This window comes from Toxotes jaculatrix, chromosome 2, assembly GCF_017976425.1.
Source record: "Toxotes jaculatrix isolate fToxJac2 chromosome 2, fToxJac2.pri, whole genome shotgun sequence".
NCBI lineage: Eukaryota > Metazoa > Chordata > Actinopteri > Toxotidae > Toxotes > Toxotes jaculatrix.
This window is the reverse complement of record NC_054395.1, coordinates 13,841,326-13,867,655: the sequence shown is the minus strand read 5'-3', so window position 1 is coordinate 13,867,655 and position 26,330 is coordinate 13,841,326. Positions and strand designations below refer to the sequence as shown.

Sequence of the window (26,330 nt, the reverse complement as noted above, 5' to 3'; positions counted from 1 at the left end):
CTTTGCTGCACACAAGTGTTTCCTGTGTATTTGAGAACGGTGGCAGCTGAGGATCAGTTGGATGTTAAGTGCTGTTTCTTTCTTTCTGTTTAAAATTTTTTTTTTCAAAAAGTGAGAATAAGTGGGATTCATACATTTTATCTGCACTGTTCCAATAACTTGTAACTTGACCCAGTTTCAAGGGAAAACTTTTTTTTTTTCATATTTGTTGTCTTCGTTTTTCAGCTTTTTTTCACCTGACTTTGTAATTTTTTATTTTTTTTATTTTGTGGCTTCTACTTTTCAGGCTCCTCACAACATTTACCACGGCAGGTTGAACATTTAACTGATTTGTGTAGATATACATACACCACAGACAAAGAAGGAGAACAGGCACTATCTGTGGCAGTTTATGTGAACCATGGCCTTGTCCCACCCTGATATAACATCGCCTAATTTTTTCAAAATTTAAGTGAAATTCAGTGACTATGAAGCGGTTTGTGATGAATTTCAGTTGAAAAAATTACAGGGGTCAGTGTGAGGCACAATAAATTAGCAGCATACAAAGGTCAAATAATATACAGAAAGCAAAAGCCTTATTAACATTATTATCATTTAATAATAACTGTCATCATTATAAAATAACTGCAGCCTGGAGGTTTTAAGATTACATAATTTCCCCCTTCATAATAAGCGCTTGATTTGTTAAGTGTTATCTAACACAGTCACCCTCAGAGGTTAATCCCAAGCTTCCAAAAAAATAAAAACTAATCATAATCACTCTAAAGAGATAAAACTGAACCACTGGCATCTTCCAAGTACTACACAAATTAGCCTTGCAGCCACAAGAATAGGAGTCCATCTCAGTCCTCTTAAAGTCACAGGTTCAGACAGTTCGCTGACTAATTGCTGGCATCTGGAGAAAGAGACAGACAAAGACAAAAAATAAAATAAAATAGGGAGAACGAGTGAACAGTCACGAACCCCCAAATTGCTATGCAATTGGTTGAACTGTATGTATCAGTCTCACTGGTACACACGCACACACACACTCGTTCTGCCCCTTGAAGCTGTTTTCACTGTTGCTTAGCAACTGCAGATGATTACAAGAAAAAAAAATCAGGCTTTTGGTTAGAGATGTTTTAAAATATATTTTTATTTAAGGGTGTTTTGGCATTGCTGAGAAGAATCAGAATTTCCCTGTTCCCTACTTTTGGTGCCCAAACACACCCCAAAGAAAACAAGCCTCTTTTCTTTTCCTTCTTGTCCTGTTTAGTGGCTGCGGTGCGGGTGAGCCCATGCCACTCGCGTCAGCCCTCCATCATCTCCGACGCCTCGGCGGTGGAGGGAGACCGGTCATCCACACCCAGCGACATCAACTCACCACGCCATCGGACTCACTCCCTCTGCAATGTAAGAGCTGCCCACCACTGCACCCTCCCAAGTAATCACCTCCTTTTGTGGTAACTGCCGACTGTCCTGCTGCCTGGCCGCTGTCGTTTCTCTCCACCATCGTTCTGGCTGAATTTGTGTTTGCCCCACACACTCGTCGTGTACTCACTCTGCAATTGTGACTTGGATTTATGTGGAAACCAGTTGTGGTTGTTGAATAAGTGCATGCCTGGCAGCATGTCAAGTGTCACTTCCCCTTTGTGTTGTGATCTTTATCTTTCCCAGTCTTTATCGCCCACTCTGCACCCCTTCACTGACTTCTCTGCTCTTACATCTTTGTTCATTTGCCCATCTCTTCATCCTCTTCTTCCCTCTGTTCTCTCTCTCTCTCTCTCTCTCTCTCTCTCTCTCTCTCTCTCTCTCTTTCTTTCCTCCTTCAGTCCCTAGAAGATCTGGAGGAGGCGAAGCGTAAGAAGAAGAAAGAGAAGATGGGTCTGGGCTCTCTGTCGCGTGTCTTCGCCCGGGGAAAGCAACGCAAGTCCCTCGACCCTGGTTTGTTTGATGGTACTTCAACACCTGATTATTACATAGAGGAAGATGCAGACTGGTAAAGCACACATGTCCGAGCGAACCACCTGGAGAGCCATTGTGGCAGTTATCAGAAGACACAATTGTGTTGAAGCGCGAGTGTGTGTGTGTGAGAGGATGGGTGAGTGTTTGATGTCAGTGTGTACAGATATAATAATAATGCGTGTGCCTGTGCAGTCTCACAAGCATGCATACTTAATGTGTGCATATGTGCGAGAGTGTGTGCATGTGTGTGTCGCCCATGGTCAGAGACCATGTCAGAAGCCGGAGGCGCGTCTTGCTTCGCTGAAGTGTAAACCTTAACGAGCAAATTGCACCTGTATGTATGTACAGTCCTGTAAATAGAGTGAACAGTGTGACACAGCGACCACGTGGATGTGTTCTATTGTATCTGCCCTCCAAATCGGCTGTGTTATTGGATCTTTTAATTGTTCTTTACATTTTGACTTTTTGTTTTCACTCTACTGGAAACTTGAAGGACTGCTGTACTTGTAAATAACAACAGTTGATGTGCACTTTGTGCGTGTAAATGTCTCCTTGTCCTGAATGCCTTCTGTTATTTTTGACATGTACTCCCCTCCTCTCACTACCTTTTAACTTAAACTCCTCCCTGTTTATTGTCCTGCTTGGTCCATCCCCCTCCTTCCACACTGCCATGATGAGAACAGTTTCCTGTAGGCAACATGCAGACTCCTCAAATCCACCTCCAATTTGGTTGTACTACACATCCCTCAACCGCCAAGAAAACTGTGCAGAGGCACCCTCCTTGATGTTTTCTCAAATGACACTTCAAAGATGTTGCTAAGCGAGGAATGAACTTTCTATACGAACAGTTTGTTCCACAGCAACATGACGCCAAACAGGAAATGTAAGAAATGTGTTTTCTATCTGTTATGATAGAAGGTACATGACCAAGGTACATGTGTGACATGCATGCACATATAGCCCCACTCCCCAAATGCATGTTTAACAAAACACTACTAAACACAACTGTCTTTCTCTGGGTATGTTGTCGAGAAGGTGATAAACTGTGTTTAAAAAAAAAAAAAAAAGAGAGGTCAGTTACTGATTTCATGATGTTTATTCATGAATTCCTCCATTTCAACAAAGTGATCCAATTCACAAACTTGACCCTTATTCAGAAAGTGCTCTGATCAACATTCAAGAGCAAAAGTAAATGTAGAGCATTTTAATCTGCACCTACAAGCCTCTTCATGCAAAATCACATGTGAAATAGTTAAGTTCAGCAAAGTCAACGGTCACAAAGAAAACCCAGCACTACACTTTGAATGATCAAATAATTATTCCACTTATTCGTGAGGCTTTATACCATTTTCTCCCTGTAGGATCTTACAGTAGCTTGTAGCCAGCATTTTATTAATACTTTAAAAGGCTGTTGGGAGTAGAATTATTCTGGGAAACATTTTAGTCTAAAAAAAGAAAGCTATTATCCCAAAATAAGTGATAGCATAAACATCAATCATGCAAATATAGCAGATATTAGGCTGATTGTTAAGGCTTTTCCAAACATCAGGAATTAGGTCATTTTACCAGAAAATCAGAGCTTCAATTCAGAGGCCTGAGCATGGCCCTGACTTTCAGTGAACTACCATTACAATAATGAGCGCCAATTCTGAAGGTTAAAATCAGATTTAAGCAGGCTAATCTAACTGAGGCAAATGCATACCCATGATCCCATGAACTCAAAAAAAAAAAAAAAAATCTGATGCAGAGTTCAGGCCATTGCTGCAAAAAGCAATTAACTTTGTGGCAAAGGTTAATAGCATTTCTTCAAGCAAAAGAATGACTACAGACATTGGATTATTTTTATCCTTTCATTGGATTGAGCTGGAGTCTGCACTGCCCCCCCAGGAAGTCTTTTCTCTCCCTGACATTAAACTAACACTGGGTATTTGTCAGTCTCACCTGAAACACCATAGAGTCACAGATTACATTGGAGCTGTATTTAACCACAATGCTTGTCAAAAGAGCACCCATGTAAGCTGTGAGGGGATTATCGTTTAACCCTTAGCTCACCCCGCATTTGGGCTCGCAGATATTGGATTTAGAGGTGAATCACTGAGGTAATTCAAAGATAAGTCATCATGTATTAAATTGTACGTGTAAGAACAACAGCTCAACCAGTTTATCTCATTAAACATTCAACGAAATGTATGAAAATTTAGGCTATTTTTATTTTTTCATGTAACCAACCTTTATGATCCTCTGCTGATGGAGGGAAAAAAACATATCAAATGAAAAACATTGTATCATTTTATGTTTTGAGCCACGGCCTCTTTGTTTTTTTGTTTTGTTTTTATTTTCCACAAATATTTTCCTGTTTGTAAATGGGATAGCATTACAGAAATGAAATTATAATTATTATTATCAAAGAGTTTTATTTAAAGCAAAAGATGTAGGCCTCATTGGAGGACTTCTATTATGAGGTCCTGAGATGTTTAGAAGTGGCTAGTAGCAAACTTTTAAAGGCATGGCAACAAAATTAAGCTCAAAGAACTAAATGAAAAAAATAAGATTATTTTAAAATAAAATAAATAACGCTGAATTTCCATGTGGCTGTCCTCTCTTTCCCTGTGTTAATGTTTGTGTGTGTATGTGTTCATTTGTTGTGTTATGGCTCTAATCCTGATTCGTCCCTTTATGCTGGGGGGGCTGCCATTTTTAACATATGCGTTAGCTCCCCTCAGCCTTGCAAGTCCATCTGTGAGAGGACTGCATCCCAAAAGCCTCCAAATGGCCTCCTTTCCTCTCTTTCCCATTTTCAACTCTGTGATCAAACGAGCATTTCTTCCTCTTTTGTCATATTTAAATCAATAATAAGAAAAAATAGAGGAGAAAGGAAAGGAAGCCATGTCAGATTGTTCGAACAAAACTCATATGTGTCAGCACATGGTGTCGATAATGTTCTGCTTTGATTTGACCCCTGACCTCTAACACTGACCCCTCTTGTCTGACCTCCACCGGACTCTCAACACAGTGAAGTGACCCAAGTAGTAATCAATCAGACTCAGTAAGGCCAAGGTACACCAGTTTCAATTGCTTTAAAAATGAATTGTCCTGGGTTGCAAACTGTGTTTGCAGATGCCTTCTAACTCTCAATCAACATCACAAAATGACCTTTGTATTTAGCACTTCTTCAAGTTCAGTCCAATTCTGTAGCAAACATCCAAAAACAACTGAGTGCTACAGCATATGATGGGTTTTTTCAGGGGGCAACTGCAAGGTTTTTTTTTTTTTTCGTTTGTTGATATTACTCCCCGCTGAACTGTCTCTTCCTGGAACTTTCTAACATTCGTTCAGTATGGTTTTCAGATAGACTTAACCAACTCTCACATTTCCCAAATATCTCAAGAACTTGGATTTAGCAGTTATCAGAACAGTTTTACATTTTAGGAAATACAGCTGTTTGCTTTGCTGTGAAGAGTTGATACCACTTTCATGTCGGCAGGCTAGAAAGCTACAGGCAGCAGCTGGTTAGCATAGCTTTGCATAGGCTGCGAGCAGCCTGAATGTTGATTCATATTTGGCAAACAGACAATCCTGTCCTCTAATGCTGGGTAAGAAAGTGGATAATTGTATTTCCCAAAATGTCACTATCACTATGTGAAATCGCATCAGAAATGCTGTATTGTCCCCTTAAGGTCATTTACACCCACTACTGAAGGGCATATATAAGGACTGATTGTTTAAACAAAACAGTCTCTTGTGTCTTATGTGAAGTGTAAATACTGCCCTTCTGTCCATATACAGGGACAGAATCACAGTGTTTACAAAACACACCTAACACATGGCGTCAGATGAAGGACGCAAAATCCTTCAGAAATACAACCACGTAGTTGCAGCTGATGTTCTTCTGGCCCATTCTGCTTTTAGTGAGCATAAGAGGGTCAGGCCCACAGGAGGGCCTAACTATCAAGTCACACAAAGTCCAGTCTCCAACAGTCTGGCCTTCAACACGAGGTCAGCTAGTCAGTTTTTGCAGTTGTTCATGTGGTCGGCCTTTGTTAGGACTCTATTCAGAGTGGAAAAAATAGACCTTGCATTTGGAATGTATCTAGGAGTGCATCTCTGGCCAAAGACCAGATTTATTCAGCTTAATATGAATTGCTCTCAGAGGGGCACTTAGAAGTGTATGTTCAGTTTATGCATTGCTCTTAGGAGGGCACATAAAAGCATCCAGCTTGAGACGAACTGCTGAAGTTTAATAAAATCTGTTTATTCAGACTCACAATCATTCAATTGTGAATTTCTTATTGAGAAAAAACACGGTGGTACAGGGAGATTGCCAAAAAAATTTGAATTTCCATTTGCTGTCTTTGCTGGAAACAAGGTGACACAGTAAGAGATAGGACCACAAAGGAAAGAAAGAACCTGTTTATTTATTTTTGCAGTGTTTTAAGGTTGGATGCTTCAGGCAAAATTTCAAAGTGACTGGTTCAGATAGAGAGTATCTTTCAACCTCACAGCTTTGTTTTTCCCCTGAAATAACAGATGAAATAAAATGGATGTTTTGGAGAGTAAAGGGTCCAACAAGAAGGACAAAGATTTTGTGGCCGTCCTTTATGACTGAGCTCTCAGGTGGATGCTTTTATTCAAGGCCCATTAGCTTACCAGAAGTTTTTACACTTTTAGATCATGTACAGTCAGTGGACGTGCCACAGAGTACTGCTACTTTGTGAGCAGTCTAGTATAGAGATGTAGTGGTTTTATTCATTAGAAGAGACTGATGGCAGGTGACTTAGAGGTATGTCATTATTTCAAACAGAAAAACATGTCTTGTTGTCTGTGCTGCTGCTTGATATGTGACTTTCGTTACCAGCTTGTCGCCATCTTTGTCATTTTGGTGCTAGACATGTAGCTCTTAAGTACTTTTGCTGTTGTCTGTGTTGCTGCACAGACAGGTCTAAGTCTACTTCAGGCATTTTCTCTGTCTTTAGGTGAAAAGAACAGCAGAAACCATACAACACCTCTAGCTGACGAGAAACCTCCTCACGTGCATATATTTTGAGCAATCATAATAATGACAATATGTTCCAATATTAAAAGCAACTCATGATGCTATAACCATTGCTGAGGCCCAAACTGATGCTAGATTGCCACCTGCTGGTAAAGACAGAGAAATGTCTCTCAGTGAATCAAAAGTGAACTGTGTTGTTAGCCAATATTTTGTTGGCCTGATTCCCCCAGACACTGAAATATTGAGGAAAATGTAAACAACAAATATTTGGTCCAACTTAGTAACATAACAGGTGAGAAATAATCTGTATAATTTAAGGAGAATTTTTAAGGACTCACTACAGTTTCAAGGAAGAATTTGCCCACTGTAAATAACAATAATGTGAGGCAGGTTTTACATGATCTTAATGCATCAAAAAATATAAGAGAAATGTCCTAGTAACAGGCTTTTTGTTTTCATTGAGTGGTTGCTGCAGGCTAATTTAGACAGATGAGTCATGTTAGTTCAGCCGCTAAAACAGCTGCGTGTTTAATGGACTTCCTAAGTGAAAAGCTTGTTTATAAAAGCTGCAACTTTGTTTACAGCATCACTGGCAAACGCCTGGCTTGTTGTCATGCAGCCAAAAGCTTAGGATGTTGTTAAAAGCATGTTTGTTTTGAGGAAATGATTTACTGCCTAGTTCCTTTTCTGCCACCGGGCTGATTTTATGTTAAACTGATTTTAATTCGTCGCAGTGTGTTTGAATAACATTTTGTTTTTTCATTGCTCACTATGCCCACTGCCACCTCTGCCTTCACTCACAACCTCAACTACATCACCCACATGTTCCCCCTCCCTCCCCTCTTCCCTCACCCACCCAGACTCAGATAGCCTATCCAGCCCCACTCGCCACAGCCTGTCAGATGGGTCAGAGGACCAGCTGGACCGCCTCCAGCAGGTGGAGCTGGCCAGGACTACACCCATGTCTCAGTGGAGGGCAGGCACTGTGCAGGCCTGGCTAGAGGTTGTCATGGCAATGCCCATGTACATCCGCACCTGCTCAGAAAACGTCAAGAGTGGCAAGGTAGGATAAAAGTACTGCCATAATGCATCTGGACTCACTTTATATTTTGCATGCATTGTTGTACACTATTGCAAATGTTTAGATTACTAATTTGTCATATTTCAATCCACTGTTTCGGCATTTGTTTATAGGATGCTTTGGGTGTGTGGTTTTAGTTCCTTTGAGCTCTGACGGGGCTACTTTGCAGGTCTTACTGGGGCTGACAGATGAAGACCTGGAGCTGGGTTTAGGTGTCAGCAGTTTAATGCATCGCCGAAAACTCCGCCTAGCCATCGAGGATTACAGGGATGCTGAGAACGGGAGAGGGTGAGGAAGGGACACAGAGGACTCTTGTATAAACTGTACATTATGTGATAGTGAAAGAGAGCCATCTGTTGGTGATATATAGTAACAGCATTTACAGAATGGCACGTGATCATCTTGTAGATCTAAGAAGTTGTAATACTGACTTTATATAGGGACATGAGTCTCTGTTTTGAAAGTTTCCTCCTACAGATTAATGGCTTTCAGATCAGTTTATCCATTAACTTTTCCATATGTGAATGTGTTTGCCTATGTTAACCCAGAAATAACCTGGTAATCTATTCAGAGTGCTTTCTTACCTTTAGGAACAACAATATTAAATGGGTTAAAGGGTAAGTTCACCCAAATCACAAAGACTAAATCAATCCTACCACTTACCCCTTGTGGTTTTTAGCACTAAACACAAAATGCGCTAATGGGAAAGTTTGCTTTAAACCAAAGTACTGGATAACATAAAGTTTTGTCTTGATGATGGTGATGGTGAAATGCTACGGGACCACCAATGCTCTTACAATTCATCCTGAAAGGAACATGAATGTCTTTGCCAAATTTCACAGCAATCCATCCAAAACGTTCCACTCAAAATCACAAATGTCAGCCTTATTGTGGTTTTTGAGGAAAAGTTAAAGGATTACCAAAGTCAGCATGATTAGTCTTGCAGATTTAACATTGCTAAAATCTGCATGGGGAAGAGTGAAATTAGGGAGGGTGGTGAAGTGAAGTGACCCTATAAGAAGCTTTTTGTCTCCAGGCTGTCCAAGGCTGCAGATATGGACCACCACTGGGTGGCCAAGGCCTGGCTAAGTGACGTTGGCTTGCCTCAGTACTCCCAGGCCTTTCACACTCACTTGGTAGACGGGCGCATGCTGAACTCTCTCACACGTCGTGATCTTGAACGTCACCTTAACGTCACCAAGAAGTTCCACCAGGTCAGCTTGCTGCTGGGCATTGAACTGCTGCAGTTACTGAACTTTGACAAGGAGGTAAGTGTGAATCCACACCACATTCACAACCAGAAGACAGCAGTGAATATACTTGGGTATGCTCAAGCAGTAGGTAAAAACAGAACCTTAGCTGAGTAAAAAGTGTTTGTTAAAATGGTTTCCAGGCACTACAAGCTCGCCGGATACAGTGTGAGCACCAGAACGTGGATCCATTGGTGTGGACTTCTCATCGGGTCATCAAATGGATCAAAGATATTGATCTGAAGGTGGGGACAGAGACAAAGAGAATGCACCTTAAACCTATGTAAAACCCTCAACGGGCCTAACATCTACGTTTTCCTTTTTTAAACTCACATGTTGACACAAAAACTGAAGCTGATATATTTTCCACAAAAGACTGCCCTACAGTTTATTGTGAAAAGCAAATATTCCGATTAAACATTAATAATGAAGAGATACAAATCACTGTCATGTGGTACTGAGAGTAGAGGCTCTTGTGTTTACTCAGTGCTCCCTATCTCCACAGAGTGATAGAAAGCCTTTGTTATTGTACTTGTAAGCTTCTACTGGTTGATTACAAAGCCTTTCAGATTACACCCTCCATGGTGATGCTGCAATATGAATATCCCCAACACTGTCTACTGTCTTATGATTGGAAAACATGTTTTCTTTACGAGGCATGACCATTTTAAGATTGTGTAGAGATAAGACTGTGCGACATCCTGTTAATATCCTCAGGGAGCTTGAATGTATACTGATATCCACAAATCATTTGGTCCTTTGTCTCTGAGCACATTTGGCATTATTTTTGAGAGACTGTTGATATATCTGCCTTTTCCTTTAGCCAGCAATGGCTGCAGTTTTTACAGTTTTTTACAAGGCACTCTTTGGCTTTCTTTCCATCCACCTCTTCAGGAGTTTGCTGAAAGCCTTCTAAACAGTGGAGTTCATGGAGCCGTCATGGTGCTCGACCCCACATTCAACACTGACACCATGGCAACAGCACTGGGGATCTCCAGCAGCAAGCACATGGTCCGCCGACACCTTGTTGAGGAGATGAAAACCCTGACTGGCCCCGCCAGGTGAGAGGAGGCATTCATATATAGATGCCAAGACTCACTCTAGTTCTACTTACTGAAGCTTTTGTTTATGTGTAATATTATGCTGTATTTGTCTGTAAATATGAGACTTGTGTATTCTAGTGTCTTTTCATCTCTGTTTGCGGCTGTCCCCAACACCCTGATCCTTCCTATGCTCCCTGCAGGGCGGATGCCAAACAGGACTATGAGCGCTTAGGCCTGGGAACACCACCAACCCTGCTTCGTCAGAACTCCTTGGGCAGACCGCCCAGCTCTACTGGCCGACACACTGATGACGAAGGCTCGCTGAGAAGGAGGGCCGTCAAGGTGGAAAAAATAACTATGTTGCACACTTTCAAGAGAGTTGTTTCTCTCAGTTTTAGCCTATGTTTTGAAAATCAAGCATGAACAGTTTTAGCCTGCAAATACTCACAGTGCAGACAAAATAGAACTTTTGACATTTGACACAGCACTACTACTACTGTACAACATTAATGAGATTGTGAATACATTGCAGACAACACAATTTGTATGGCAGGAGGCTGAATATAACATACTGTACAACAAAAATAGCACTAGGTTGATAAATGGAAAAAAGATACTTAAATTACCCAACACTAAGGAACATTTCCCACATGATAAATCTTGTCACCCGCAGCACCAGATAAACAGGGAGGAAAAGCCCTGACTGAGTGTATTTGTAGTAAAAATGTGAATGTGTGGGGTTTTTTTTCAGCCTCCAGCAGGATTCAGCCCTAAAGCCCGCAGCGGGCGGGACTTGAGTTGTCACAGCAGCTACGGCTCTCTGCCCCGGGAAGTTCGAGACCAGACTCCGCCCAGGGCCGAGGGAAGTCCGATCCGCGGCTTCACCAGCATCGAGGTCACCAACGTGTGAAGTCATCAGAGTGCAACAATCACCAGACATCAGCTTCATCACAGCTTAAAGTACATCATGGACATTTGTTTTCCATATACACTTGTACATGGGGATGGTTTGTTTTTCTAAAGATGAGCCTTTAGAGGACAGATTGCACTTTTTAAACATTTAAAAGGAACAGGATTCTTTTTTACAAGTTTCCTGGTTTAAGAAAAACTTTATAAGACTCACTGTGGATAGGTGGTATTTAGATTGTTCCCTAAACCCAGACTCAAGAGATGAAGGACTCAAGCTAAAATGATTATTTTTCTATGTTTTGTGTGTAAATGGTTCTTTGTGAACCAGGATGTGACTGGGAAATGTGTTTTTGTTGACTAGTTGCTATTGACAGACAGGAAAATGAGATTTTAAAAAAATATATGTTTGTATGATACAGGGTACTTGAAGACAAAACAGTTTAATATCAGTGTAAATTGTTCTTGTTTCATTCTGCTGTTTGTGATGCCTTGTCATTGTAGCTGAGGACAATGGACAAAAAAAAAGACTTGAATTGAATTTTAACATTTAGAGTATACGATGTTTGATAGTCATTTTTCATTTTGCACATTTACACGTTTGTGTCTAAACAAATGTAGCACCCTCTTCTGATGTTTTATACTGTGCCGTAAACATGGAATATTATTTGAACAGTGCTAACAAAAGATGACTGCCGAGATGTACGTCCACGGAAGCCTCCGGGCTAAGAGGTGTGAGGATGCAATTATGTGAAAGAAAGTGTTACTTTTAATGAAATAAAGATGATATTCAAAAAAGAGATGACTACAGCAGGATGTTTGGGGGTTCAATTCCATTTAACCAACCCAAAAATAAATGAATAAATAAAAATCAGACCTTCTGCTTGAGACACTGTTGGTAGTGAAGATATTGCAGATAGATGATGAAACCTCTTTCCCAGGTATGTACAACACTTGGTCTGAAAAATAGAATCAGAATCACAGTAATGTTCAAAGCTCTACTAATCACTATTGTTCCACAAAGACAATGAATTATCACCCACTGTACAGCTCAAGGTGGCTTTTTAGCCTTTTTTAGCTTTTTTTTTTTTTTTAATTTTACAGTTCAGCCTCACATGCTCATCAACCCAGTTTTGTTTGCTAACACATTAGCCACAACAGCTTGGTAAAAAAAAGACATGCAGCTTTGAAGATCAACATTCAACAACCTGTTGGTTTGTAGAAAACAGGAAGAAAGCTGATTGGTAATTTGTGAAATCTATGAATGAGAGGAACTTTGACAGTATGGGAAGTTCCTAAATTCATTTCATAAGTTAAAAAGGGTGACCAATCAACTGTCTTTTTGTTTTCTACAAACCAGCTGGTTGTTGAAACACTGGGTGTTTGGCAGGAGAAAATGTTTGTGGTTCACCGTATCCACCGTAATGCACATTAGGGGTCCATACTAGGCACTGCAGAGCAAGGTTATCTGTATTGCATCAACAAACAAGACAATTCAAAGTGCTTTTCATAAAACACAAAGGGTATTAGAAAAAACTCAGTATTTTGTGTGCTAATATTGACTCTGTGCACTTGACTGAATCTTCGACTTATATTGGTGATTCATCCCACTTATCACCCCCTTCTCTGTGCTCTGCTTGACATGTTTAAACCTTTACGCAATACAACATTGTGCAAAATCCTCCACTTACTCACAGTGACTCAATCATTTTGACAATCTAAGGATGACACAGCACCAAATGAGACAGCTAGCTGCTCTAACTCACTTAAAATCCACCCACGGATGAGGAAGATAAAAGGTAATTGATCATGTGTTATACCCTGGGATATCAGAGGTATGACGAAGGAAGGTGTGTCAGGTAAAGTTCCACCTGGGAAATGAACTGAACTGCTTATTAGGGAAACATTCAGTGGATTAATCTAAGTACATGTTCAGGTAGCAGCCATAAAACCAAGCTCAACAACTGAATGTGAGTGGATGTGAATGAGCTTGCAAGCTGAACTGCACCAACAAAATGAGGGCGGAGGTTATTTAATTTGAGTGTGATTTTGTTTGTAGGAACAGATATACAGCATAGTATATTGACTGAAGAAACCAATGCCATATACATTTAATAAACCTAAGCTAATTTGCTACACTTGGGGCTATCAGGCCATGTAAATCAAGTTTATCTGTACCTTACTGCAACATTTTTCCATTGTACTTGCTGACATATCAGTTAATTTGATTACAGGCTGATACTGATAGGAGTCCAGTCCAGACTACTAGACGTAATCAAGGCTTATTCACTGTGGTTCCCTGTGTATCTTTCCCTCTGTGTGTGTGTGTGTGTGTGTTGTGTGTGTGTTTGTGTGCGTGTATGTGGTAAAACAGAGGAACCAGACAAAAGCTTAGGAGGAAGAAAACCTCCCCAGAGCCCAGAACAGCAAGGCTGCCTCACTTTAAAAGAACAATACAGCAAAGGCCAGTGTCGGAACTGGTTTTGTCATTATTGTAAAATAGTCAAGTCCTCGCTGGCTGATGCAGAGGAAGACACCAGGACAAGGAAGTGGAGCTAGGTGGAGCCCATTTTTTGCAGTCTTTGGTAGCTCTCTTGACATGTAAACATGTAAGTGACATGCACACACAAGCATAAACGCAAAGATGTATGTACTGCTTTGACTAAATGTACGTAGGAAGACCATGTGTGTCATGTGAGCACTGGCAGAGAGGAGTGACTGTGAGTAGGTGGTAAATTTACAAAGAGGAAACAGATCCAATCAGATATGACTGATGTAAAAAACTGACTGATTAGTCATTGTTTATTGCATGGAGAAGTGCTGAGAGAACAGAGTGCATCAGTGACATTCAGTCTTTTTTGGCAACAGTTAAAATTAATTGTATAAAACTATTGAAAGTGGTCACGTTGTTTTAGTTTGATTTGAACTGGAAGAGATTTCAAAACAAAACAAAACAAAACAGGGAGACTCAGCCCCTTTCAGTGACCCCTGCTGGGCTTCAGACCTAACTTTGAGAATGAATGGTGCACAGCAGTTGGACTCCCTTTTAGTGCTTCATTTAATCAGTCTGATTTTATTGTTGTCAAAGTCAAACCTTTCCAAACAGTCCATGCAGTATCCTACACTTACCACATTAATAATGAGGAAAACCAGTTACAGGCTGGAATTAACAAACTGTTCAGATTTGTTCAGGGCCGTTTCTCAAATTGCTGAGTCAACAACAAAAATATTCTATTCAAAATTTCCCCTTCCCCCTCTACATGTAAAGTCTCACCAAAGATGACTACATCATGAGCCAGCATGGAAAACACAGCTTATATTATAAGCCACATGATTCTGCCAGTAACTGAATATAACATTCTTCATATGCTGAATTGTAGACAAATAGCACGTTTTTGAATGTGCACTATGACCTACTGTGATATGACCAACGCCTCTAATTTACACTACTTTAGCATTCAATTAGAAATTAACTGATTCAAATACTGTCACTGCCAAATAACGTCGTTTTCCCCCGGAAACTTCTGAGGAATTTTTTAATGAATCTGTTTAGGAACCACTGGTAGCCATAACTTACGACAAATCTTGATAGATCAGTTAAAATGTATTTTCCCGGCAGTTTCCATCGCAGCACAAATAAAGGGGCCAGCACAGGAACATTAAACTCACTGGAACCACCTGGCGCGTTTGTAAGATTTGTACGCATCGTTATATCTCCGTTTAAAGATGAAGACAGAGAGAGAGCAGAAGAAAAATACCAAAGACATTTCCTGCATACTTGCCCACACATCTGTCAACGACCCCGAGAGGGAAAGGGTTAATGAAACTGGAAGTGTGGTACCGAGCCCCCTCCCTCCTCCTCCTCCTCCTCCCTCCTCCACGCCTCTCTCTTTCCCTCTCTGAAAGGGCCTATCCGTCTCAGGGAGAAAACAAAGTTCCCAAATCTTCAAACGCAATTTGATACCAAATAATGCCACATTAACATCTGCCAGCTGTAGGCAGGGTCTGGTAAAACACCCCCACGCCTCAAAGCTTCGGCAGGAAGAAGTGAAGAGTTACTGTTTTGGAAACGATGCAGAGGTGAGTGTAACGCCGACATACTCGTTCGCTGAAATGTTCATTTTGTGCGGCTGAAATGTTACGTTACCCGAAGTTACTCAACATGGACCCAAGTTTTCAAAGGTTTCAGACCTGAAAAGTTTTATTGTGCCGCATTACGTAACTGTTGTGGTGAGACACCCGCCCAGCGTTTTAATGAAACGGACTCTGCTCTGTGTGTGTGTGTGTGTGTGTGTGTGTGTGTGTGTGTGTGTGTGTGTGTGTGTGTGTGTGTGTTGGCCAGACAACGGTTAAAAATCCGTTTGCTGTGACAATGTCCTGCTCAGACAGGGCCGACCTTCACATTTACACACCCAGATATCACCATCTGCTTTTATTTAAGCGTGGTCTCTGACTGAAGCGGTGTTGATGAGTAAACTGAGACTGAGGAGAGTCAGTTTCGAGGCTTTCGGGAAAAGCAGAAGTTTGATCAGACTTCACACACACTAATTACATGTTGTACAGGGATTTATGGATGAAGGTTTTTATGAGCAGCCCTGTCAATCACTTATCTGCTTTACTGGAAAACCTGTCCTGTGGTGAAATATAACCTCTAGGCTAAACTGTAAGGAAGCTGACAGAAGTCTATAACATGTGACATTCTGACTTTAATGTTCCTTTGCTTCTCTGAATTGCACAGCTGTAACAGGCTAATGACTGACCATATAGTGTGTGGAAGAGGGGGGGCGGTTAGCAGAGGTCACAAAAGAAGATATGTGGATTTTAATATGCCCAGTGTGTCCTGATGAGCATAACTGAGTCTCATGCCATGCATTCTTTAGTGAGGAGATATTCCAAAAATGGGGCTGGGTTTGCAGACCTTAGACCCCCTTTGTCACTCCCAGCAGGCCTGGGCTTGTTTGCAGACTAGATATTTACAAACTGTGTTATGAGTACTAATTGAAGATGTTCTTGAACTGTCAGAGAGTTTTCATATTACAAAATCTCTCTAACCTATATATTATATAGGTAGCTCATTTCTTTGACATTTGTTAGTTATAGTTACTCTGATCTAGCAAAGATTTAAAAGAAAGTTACACAGCAGCGTGGCCTTGTGATTAATGATGTATGTATGTAGTAAATGTGAAAGTATTCTTATTGGTCATGCGTACTGCTTTTCAGAGAATCATTTTACTGTGTGGAACAGTTAACTTAATGCTAAACTAACGTTTCCTTTAATGTTTAGTTTTGAGTTTCCATGATGGAACACTTAATGATCACTATAATAGATTTAAAAGATTGAAAAGGAAACACAAACAAACCTGTGTATTGTGCAGCCAAGTTATTCTGATATTTCTTGAGGTCCTTGATTTGTAGTGGCCACAGCTGTCCTTATCTACCCTTGTAATGTGTTGACATTGGGAAACTAGTGACTTTGAGAGGCAAGCCTGCTGTAAATTTTTTACCGTGCAACACACCTATTCGTAGAAACCTCAGTGTTATTTTACTTGAGTGAATTTTATGTTGTGTCATTTTCACACAATAGGCTTGGACTCTCATAAAGAGCAAAATTCCAGGCACCAGAGACATGTTTGGTAATACCTTCATGCAGTGGATGACGTTTATTTTTTAACAAGAGTGCTGGTGAGAGCCACAACACCTCAGACACCACTCAGAGGAGTAAGGACGGATTAGACTGTCTCTGTAGATATGAATGTTTATTTTTTTTTTCTGTTACTTTCCGTAGCGCGTTTGCTGTGTCTGACCTCACATGCCTTTCTCTCTACAGTTTTTGACCGCACTGCAGCTGGTCTGACTTAACTTGAGGGACTGACAACATGCGTTCCAGTGTGGATGGGCCACCAAGACCCCTTGGCGGGGCAGGCACCAGCAGCAACAATGATAACAACAACAATAACAACAGCGGAGAAAGCAGTGGAAACTCAGGTTCCCAGTATGCGCTATGTGCTCTGGGGGTTGGGCTTATTGCCCTCGGCATTGTAATGATTGTGTGGAGTGTGGTACCCGCAGACCCAGTCAGGAATAGCAGTAGTTCAGGAGAAGATATTAATACTAGTAACAGGAAAAATAAAGCATCTTCTGTAGCCTTCGTCTTGGTGGGTTCTGGGGTGGTCATGCTGCTGCTGTCCTTGTGTGTGGGAATGAGGAACAAACAGCGGGAGCAGCAGAGGCTCCAGGAGGCTCAGAACCACGGAGGAGTGGCAGCTAGGCAGCAAGAGGAAAGAGAAACGTGAGTCCAGTCATTACCTCTAGACATTAGGAGTTATGTGTTTTTTTTGTTTAGTTTTTTTTTTTTTGTTTGATTTTTTTTATAAATCCAGGATCACTGCTCTTTGTTATGTCTTTGAGCAGAAAATTAATATGACCATGTAAACTGTTAGACAAGGAATTGTGTAGATTGTTTCTCTTTAAATGTGAGAAAAATGTGTCTGGATTTGTTTTGCTTATTTTAATTATTATTGTCTGTTCAATCATGTTTGTCTGTTCTAGATTTTTCTTGAAATTAAACACTTTTTTTTTTCAATATATGGGTCACTGCTGGACTAAATTGCTTTACATTATTTTCAGAGAAGTATGAAAATCAGTGATGAGACAGATAAGCCATGACATTGAAATAATACCTGACAGTATTCTTTTTGCCAAAGTTACATCACTGATGCCTCGTTAAAGCCCCTGAAAGCAAAGATTTATTAGAAAGGTCATTTGCTTCTTTGAAGCTCTGATACCTGAAATTTGAAACAACACACTTGAAAGTTGGAAGAAGCTTACAAATTAACCACTGAATAAAATCCATGTGTACTCTTTTCTTTCTTTTAATAAATATCTGCAGAGCTGAAGAACAAGCCCAGCGATATGCCGTACCCACCTATGAAGAGGCAGTAAGCAGTGGCCAGTATCCTGTTCGTCAGAGCAACCATCGCCCAAGCTCTTCCCATCTACCTTCCTACGATGACCTGGTTGAAGTCGATGGTGTACAGTATGAATGTGAGGGGTCAGAGGTCACAACTACCGGATCACAGGCTGCTCCTTCCAGTGGTCCCGCTGCTGCTGCATCCGCATCAAATCGTAGGCCTGGGAAAAATAGCCGCAAGCTCCTCCCCATCAAGATTCGCAGGATTAAATCAGAGAAGCTGCACATGAAAAACATTGATAACTCTCAGCCCGCAGCTGGAATCAGTATAGAACCACTCACTCCACCACCACAGTATGAGGATAAAGTACCTCCACTTTAAGACCAAGCTGATTGTGTCTAAAACAATCTACTGAAATTCCTGGAATCTGCTATGATTACCTTTTGTGGATCTGGATCTGCTTTGTTAAGCCAAGACTTGAAGACGGCTCTTCTTGCAGAGCGTTCCCAGTGGCACTTTGTTATAAAAGATTTTATTTGTTCAAATCCATCATTAATGCCACGCCACTCCAAAGCAAAGAACAGAAAAAAACTTTATTTTTTTAAACTTTGGATCTCACTGGATCTTTGATGCAGACACAGACAAATCGTGATGGACGTAGTTGCTGGATCCTTTCTTAGTATGACGGATTCTGTCACAACCTGGCACATCGGATTTAAAGCACCCAGCAAATACAGTTTTCCTTTATGTCAAAGTAGTTTTCAGTTTTTCTCACTGTAACTGACCTCCGCTGTCCACTGACTGGACACTAAGTTGACAAAAATCATAAGACGTCAGTGAACGATTATATGATGATTTTTGTGTGCACACAAATTTGTGAAGGAGCTGCAGTTTAGGCAGTGTTTCACATTGAGAGGCTTTGGGTTACTACTGCCATTGGTTTACCAAATGTAGGCTCCACGGTGAGTGACTGAGCATTGTTTGTATTCAGCTGGCTTGACCTGACGTGGTATGCTGCACAGAAACACTCCCTCATTGTCAACAATATTGTGGTCCTCTAGATGACTGACAATTTTGAAGAGTTTTAAGTGGTGTTGCAGAACTGGAGTCCTGTCCCTCTTCTGTGTTAGCTTCTTTTTTTTTTTTTGCTAGATTTTTGTTCAATGTTTTCTTTGTACGTCTGCCTTAAAAGTTGAAACATGATAATAGGATTTCCTGACTCTCAGATGCAGTGTGTACTCGACAGCACCATTTAAGAATCTTCTATTTATAACTAAGATAACAAAGCTTGGTCAGCATTTATCAGTACAGTAGCTCTTATGACTCTTAGCAATAGGCACACTACCAAAACGGGAAGTGTAGGCTAGTTGTTAATGCTAACAAAATGTACCACATTTCATATAGTATCAAATCATGCTTATGTTACTGTCTAGTACAGTGGTTTATTTATTTAACATAAGAGAAAATTATTTATGTTTCCCTTCAGAAATACATAAACTGTCTGCAGCACATGGTCACGTTGGGGCTTGTGGAGCAGGGGCTTGCCTTCAGATGTTTATGATGCTATGGTTGTGGGCATTTCTTTACTGAACAAGACATGGTCCAAAATCAGTAATGTAATAAATTTTGTGTCAGTGTTTTCTTAAAGACACTGTGAAATAGTACCTTTACTTCCTTAAAGCTGTCTTAATTAGCCTTGACCAGTAGAGGGCATAAAGAGGCCAAAACAAACCCAAAACATAGCCCTGAAATGGCATAATTTTATAAACGTACTATGGATAATGAGTTAGGAAACAGTTGCCTAACTACAACTAACAGGTACAGAATACAATTAGCATGCCATTGGAGTGGAGTTTCTTGGTTAGCTGATAAAATGAAAGTAGTAACTATGTTTTGGATTCTCCCAACTACGTAGAAAAAATGTGTCTTTAGCTAACTAACTGCTAAACTTTCTCACTAAGTAGCAGCTCATGTACATCAGCTTTCTGCTGCTTTGTGCTTGGCAGATAGCATGTTGACATGTATGTCTTATTAGACTTAATCATACAGTCTTTATATTTGAAAAAAAAAGAATTTTAAATGTTGGTTGCTAAGGTATGCTCTAAAGGCCATTCAAAATGATAAATTAGCCAGATGCCACTTTGGGAAAGAATGGGAGTGGCTGTTGTTTAAAAAAAATCCACAATGTACTGACTGAAATTTTTATTTACTCTCACTAGTGCAGCACCATTAAGGTGACCATTAGCTTACCATTTAATAGTTCAGTTACTTTCTTGGAAGAAACCATTTTCCAGGAAGATCAAGGTCTCATTTCATGGTGTAGTTTGTCCCACAGTTGTACACACTAATGTACACTTAAATGCCTTTGTGTTCAGAACATTACTGCTGCTTTTCCTAAAGCATTTCAGAAGACAATATATGACTGAACCGTCCTTCCAGTGAGGTGTTGCTTTTACTCCTTCAAGTAGTAGGTAGAGAAGGAAGCACGTGAGCGCGATGGAAGGAGCTCGTGAATAGTTGAAAGCCTTCGGCTGTAGCCATGGTGAAACACTGTTGAGCTGTGAAGGCAGTAGTGTAGTCTCTGCTTCTCTCTGGGCTTGTTTTTGTTCTTATTCGAGATGACCAACAGAAAGACTCTTTGATTGTGCAGCTGCACCATAATAACAGCAACTATTACTCAGTGGCTTGCTCATCACCATTCCACTGACCACAGCTCGACTTGCAGCCCTGTTTTCACTTACAAGTTTGCAGAGAAAGGGAAGAGAAACTACTCCAGACTCTATTCAGGGAAATAGTTTGAGTTCCTTCGTTATACAGTGTTTTATCAACAACAAACTCTCCTTTCGTCTTCAGGTTAGACTTAACTAAAAATGAACAGCTGAGGCCAGATTGAACAATTTTCAGTTATTCAGTGAAATGTTACAAATCTGTTGAAGTTGCACAAGATTCTTTGCTTTTTTGTTTTGTGGGACAAAAGACACTTTTCATTAGTAACTTCATCACCCAGTTCCACATTGTGTTTGAGGAAAATTCTGTTTAACTGATGCAAAAATGATACTCAGATACTCATTGCCAGCTGGCTATATTATATTACCAGGTTTTCTATCAAGCTAAAGGCAACAAGGTCACTGAGTCACTTCACGTTTGTCATTGGAATACAGCACACGACAGCCATGCCCACATTTCTGTGATTTTGTTTTTTGAAAACAAAATCACTCTCCACACAGTGTATTAATTCTTTATTATTTTTATCATGTTCAGTAATGCAGACATAGCCGTACCTCATTGGCAAAGGACCAGATAACTACATGACTGATTTTATTACTATGTGGTCAAACTGTTTTACATTGATGAACTACAGTGTTTTGATTTAGCAGTCACTTTCTGTTTAACTTAGATAAGTGCCCGAAACACATGATGTTTGTTGTCTGTTTCATTTATTGTTGCTTTTTTTATTACTTAAATCTCTTTCTTTTTTATTTGTACTGTGAAAATATACTTTTTCTATGGTAATTCTAATTTGTTTGTGGAAGATTTTTTTTTTCCTGAAGAGCAAAAACAAATTTATCTCATTAATATTTTATGAGAAATAAAAGGAAGTATTTGTTAATTAACCCAGTGTTGAAGAAGTGTATTTTACCATGATTACTGAATTATCGTGAATATAATTTCATGTTCACTGTGTGTTGACCGTGTCAAGCCATATTCCACTGAACATTTTAACATTCATGTTTTCCAACTTTGTTACCTCACCAGTTCTCGGTTAATATGCAGCTATTGTATTCAGAGCTGGCGTTGAGAGACATGTCTGGATGCCACATAGTCAGTTAAATATGGTTTCTTGTTTTAAAGCGTTCAGGGCACGAGACAGAAACAGTGCTTCGACTCTGCATTCTTAGCAGAGAGTATCTTTTTTATTTGCAGTGAAAATGAGACAACACATCATAGATCATAGTTGTTCTTTTTGCTGACAACAGTACTTGAATAGTTTCTTCAGTAGTTGGTCACAACCTGCAGAGTGAACAAAAGAAAAGAGAATTATAATACACTTCCTGTTTTTGAAAGCTGAGGCTTTTGTTTGCTTCTAGCAACATTGTTTATACTGGCATGGTAATCACAAAACTAAAATGTTTCTCACTGTGTTGATCCAGGCGATGTAGGAGCTGACTTGTGTAAAGACGGTGGGTTTCTGGAGGATGTTGCAGCCCTGACCGGAGCCGAAGCTCACCACGCCGCGGACGTCCCAGGAGCCATCAGGGTTCTGGCAATTCAAGGGGCCCCCAGAGTCTCCCTGTAGGTCAGCACACACACACACTGTTGGTTTGCTTATTTATACACTTAGTTATGGCCATAGTTATGGCTACCAGTGATCACTGTAGCACTGTCATGCTGAATTTCATGCTGAACATTTCAAAGTAAATAATCTTTCCCTTTTATACAACACAAGCTGGAAATTTTATAATTGACATAACGGATTACTGTAACTACCCATTAAATTATTTGTATCATAAGATCACCCTTCCTTGTATCAACTCACATTACAGCCAGCAGTGATGCCGTCTCCGCCAGCACACACCATCTTTTCTGTTGCCAGGACGCTCCACCAGTCGGGCTGTGAGCAGACATCATGGCCAACTACTGGCAGGAGAGCTTGCTGCAGGATGTCAGCCAGAGGACCACTGGCTGTGGGGAAGAAATGCACATACCTCAGGTAAGAGATAAGATTTGCTGTTACAGATGGTGTCCAGCGTAGAGGAGAGTTAGAGAATGGCATTTAATACCAAACTAATGGTATCCCAAATGCTGGAAATGAGATGCCTCTTGAGCTATATTTAACTTTTATGTTATATTGTATAAATGTTGGATCCTATTCTAATTAGTGGTGCAGTTAAGTTCAATTTTCAGGTACTTATTTCCACCTTATGTTATTCTATTCTTCTACTCCACTATACTTCAGAGGGAAATTTTGAATAGAGGACTTTCATTGTAATGGATCTAGATACTTTTCCACCACTGCTTATCATTTATAACTGTGTATAGCACTAATCATAACTTCACAGACAGCTTTTGTACCAACAAACTCTCTCCTCTGCCTCTGTTGCAATGTCTAACTGAGCATAAACAGTCCTATCATGCAGGAGTATGTAGGCCCTCAAATTCTCACAAAAGACGCAAAGCTCACAGAACAGTCCAACATGTCTATGTGTATGAATAATAAGAGGGTTGAAAGTCAGGCTTTTCATGTAGTTTTTTGCTACATCAGGGCCAGAGACAGGAGGCTGAGCAAAATGAAGTCATTTTGGACTTGTAGTATTTACATATAATTCAGGATAAAGAGGTCAGTCTAAAAGGCTTCTAGCAACTTGAGGAAAATAATCCCTACTTCCGGCATGGTTCGTTCTTAGCCCTGCTTTCTGAACATTTGATGAATATTTGTCACATTTTTTTGACTTGCTAATGATGGAGAAACATTCTTGGCTTTGAAATCTCTTAAGTCGACCTACTCTGACTGGTGCGCACAGAAACTGGTTAGAGGGCGCTGACTGTAAAGAATATTTGAACAACATTCAGAGTATTTGTGATGATGCAGTGATTTTTTTTTTTTTCTGCCGAGGTGCACTGACTCACTGGAGAGTCGACCCCAGCCGGTGACGTAGCAGGGAGAACCGTGAGGTAGGACGACGCCCTGGTCTGGGAGGCAGGCTGGCATGATTGTGTCAGAGAAGGTGACAGGGGAAGACAGCTTGATCAGGGCAATGTCGTTTCTGCAAAAGTTGAAACAGTCTGCTCACATTTAATAAGTAAAGATAAACAAAACATAGTACAGGTTACATTAATATTTTCCTGCATCGGCTTTCCAACTTCAAAACATTCCAGTTAACTTACCACTGATACTCTGTTCATACATGGTGACCTGCTAATTAAACTCTTCACTGGAACTCATGAAGTGATACTGAGCTGTGTGGACTGCTGTTGCTGTTACCGGCTGAGCAGGATGTTGTAGTCCTCATGAGTGATGATTGTAGCTGCCCTCTGAGCTATTGAGCCCTCTTCGCTCGCCTTCAGGCTGTGTTTGCCCAGCTCCACTCTGTAGTTGTAGCGGTCACTGTGGGATGGCAGATGACATGGTGTTCCCTTGGGGATTTAGACAGTAGTATTGACTTTTCTGTGTGAAACTGTGATTAAGCTGATGGTGGATCTCAAACATGTGGTGCCTGTAGGTGTAATGCATGGTTATTTGCGTGACCTAACACTTTTTTAAATTGGCTTTTTTTCTGTCGACAAATTCTCTTTACTGTGAAATTTGAACTTCTCCACATGCCACTCTTCTTCTGTTCATTCCCCAGGAAAAGCAAAACTATCATTTGCTTTTGGGAAAAGTGGTGTGTCGTGGCTCCAACCATTGATTTGCCACAATAGTAAATATGAGTGCTTTTGTGAATTGGGCATATTGGATCACTACTGAGTTATACTGTATTCAGTCAATCAAGGCCTTAATTAAATACAACTTTCATGAATTATCATTTTAGCAAACTAGACAATTCAACAGTTGGTTTATTTCTTGTAGAATAAAAACCAGAAACCAGAGGATGAAATCTTAGATTGGATGAAACAGTGGATTGTCGGTAAATAATATAAAATCAGGAGGAACCCTGCTGAATACCTCAGGTATGAGAGTCTTTCAAAAACAACATGCTGTGTTGTGATTTTGATCATAGTGACAGCCTTCTCTTTGTGTTAAGTTAAACTTACTTGATACAATGGGCAGCAGTGAGGACCCAGAGAGAGGAGATGAGAGTGCCTCCACAGATGTGCCTCCAGCGCCCACTGCTGTCTGACTGGAGTGAGATCTGAGCAGAGTAGGTAGAGGACAGTGTGTGTTACTACACTTTAAAAATTTCACTCCAACACCCTACACATCCCTTTTATTCATCATCCCTCTGCTCAGAAATCGTTTTGGTTTTTTTTGTTTGTTTTTTTATATTTGTATATTGTATGTGTATATTATGCTCTGTGGTTGTAAGAGTGAACGCGTTTTTACCCATTTAGGCCAGACCTTACCTGCCAGGGCCAACTGTGAGGCCTGACATCCTCTCCTGATACCACCCTGCTCAGCACAGGAGGGAAAGTGGGAAGACCACATCCATAGGCTGGGACAAGGTTAGTAATGTATATTGGGATTTTAGCATCAGACTACACATAAAAAACACAGGTAATTATTTTATGTTGGTAAGTTTTTGATTAATCAGAGGGAAGAATGAACATCCCGTTTCAGTGTCTGTGAATGTTCTCATTCATCCAGGTCATTGTTCTCTCTCTCTCAAATTGAATCGAAGGCAACTGGACTTGTATTTGTCTGGGAAGACGTTTCGCCTCTTATCCAAGGGGCTTCATCAGTTCCTATACATCGGTCTTTCTAGTCCGCACTAGTCTGACCGAGAAGGTGGTAGGTATGTAACCTCGTGTGGGTGGGTCCACCAAAGTACCTGTGAAAGTACTGGTTTCACCTGACCTTTGTTGCTGTCCCAAGTGAGCGATAGTCGTTAGGCTCATGTGCCCCTGTTGGTATCTCGTGTGAATGACAGTCGTTAATCGTTTAGTCGCCTAAACCAGTGGCTTGGAGGTGTTCCTTTGAATGAGTTAAGGGCCTTTCATTCTACCATTTCCATGTATAGATTGGCCACAATGGGTGGTGTTGAGGCATACATGCAGTAACTGGCAAATCTGGTCTGGTTTGAGATTGGTAACCAATCTCAAACCAGACCAGATTTGCCAGTTACTGGATGTATGCCTCAACACCACATATTTCCAGTTTAACAGCAAATTCTACAGACAAAAACACGACTGTGCTATGGGCTCACCGGTGTCCCCCATTGTGGCCAATCTATACATGGAAATGGTAGAATGAAAGGCCCTTAACTCATTCAAAGGAACACCTCCAAGCCACTGGTTTAGGTATGTGGATGACACATGGGTGAAGATCAAAACCCAAGATTTACAAGCCTTTACTGAACACATGAACTCTGTGGACAAAAACATCAAGTTCACAAGAGAAGATGTCAAAGACAACCACCTACCATTCCTGGACTGTGATGTTCACCTTGCTGAGGACAGGAGCCTCCACATTGGGGTATACAGGAAGCCCACACACACAGATCAATACCTACTCTTTGACTCACATTATCCACTGGAGCACAAACT

General features: G+C 40.6%; 3 protein-coding genes across 6 annotated transcripts in view; 2 read left to right on the top strand and 1 right to left on the bottom strand.

Moving 5' to 3' along the window:
• kazna (kazrin, periplakin interacting protein a) overlaps positions 1–12,006 on the top strand; it is a 188,027-nt gene extending 176,021 nt beyond the window's left edge. For 3 of the 4 annotated variants that reach the window (XM_041061890.1, XM_041061898.1, XM_041061907.1), the window contains 9 exons: positions 1,256–1,392; positions 1,812–1,935; positions 7,798–8,000; positions 8,188–8,306; positions 9,055–9,286; positions 9,412–9,513; positions 10,163–10,329; positions 10,512–10,653; positions 11,063–12,006. In XM_041061890.1, the coding sequence (XP_040917824.1) occupies positions 1,256–1,392; positions 1,812–1,935; positions 7,798–8,000; positions 8,188–8,306; positions 9,055–9,286; positions 9,412–9,513; positions 10,163–10,329; positions 10,512–10,653; positions 11,063–11,221 (1,385 nt within the window). In that variant the 3' untranslated portion in view covers positions 11,222–12,006. Of the gene's footprint in view, positions 1–1,255; positions 1,393–1,811; positions 3,741–7,797; positions 8,001–8,187; positions 8,307–9,054; positions 9,287–9,411; positions 9,514–10,162; positions 10,330–10,511; positions 10,654–11,062 lie in introns of those variants that run through there. The other variant, XM_041061916.1, reaches the window with a different exon arrangement.
• A 3,128-nt stretch (positions 12,007–15,134) lies between these two features.
• On the top strand, positions 15,135–21,721 carry tmem51a (transmembrane protein 51a). The gene is made up of 3 exons (XM_041065872.1): positions 15,135–15,297; positions 17,045–17,506; positions 18,107–21,721. The coding sequence occupies exons 2-3, from the start codon at positions 17,094–17,096 to the stop codon at positions 18,507–18,509; spliced, it is 816 nt and encodes a 271-aa protein (XP_040921806.1). The 5' UTR covers positions 15,135–15,297; positions 17,045–17,093; the 3' UTR covers positions 18,510–21,721.
• Positions 21,722–22,051: 330 nt separating this feature from the next.
• On the bottom strand, positions 22,052–25,682 carry LOC121191216 (chymotrypsin-like elastase family member 2A). The gene is made up of 8 exons (XM_041052361.1): positions 25,566–25,682; positions 25,191–25,322; positions 24,882–24,979; positions 24,112–24,234; positions 23,757–23,893; positions 22,666–22,811; positions 22,267–22,419; positions 22,052–22,139 (listed from the first exon to the last, which is right to left on the bottom strand). Exons 1-8 carry the CDS (start codon positions 25,680–25,682, stop codon positions 22,122–22,124), a joined length of 924 nt encoding a protein of 307 aa, XP_040908295.1. The 3' UTR covers positions 22,052–22,121.
• Positions 25,683–26,330: the final 648 nt, after the last annotated feature.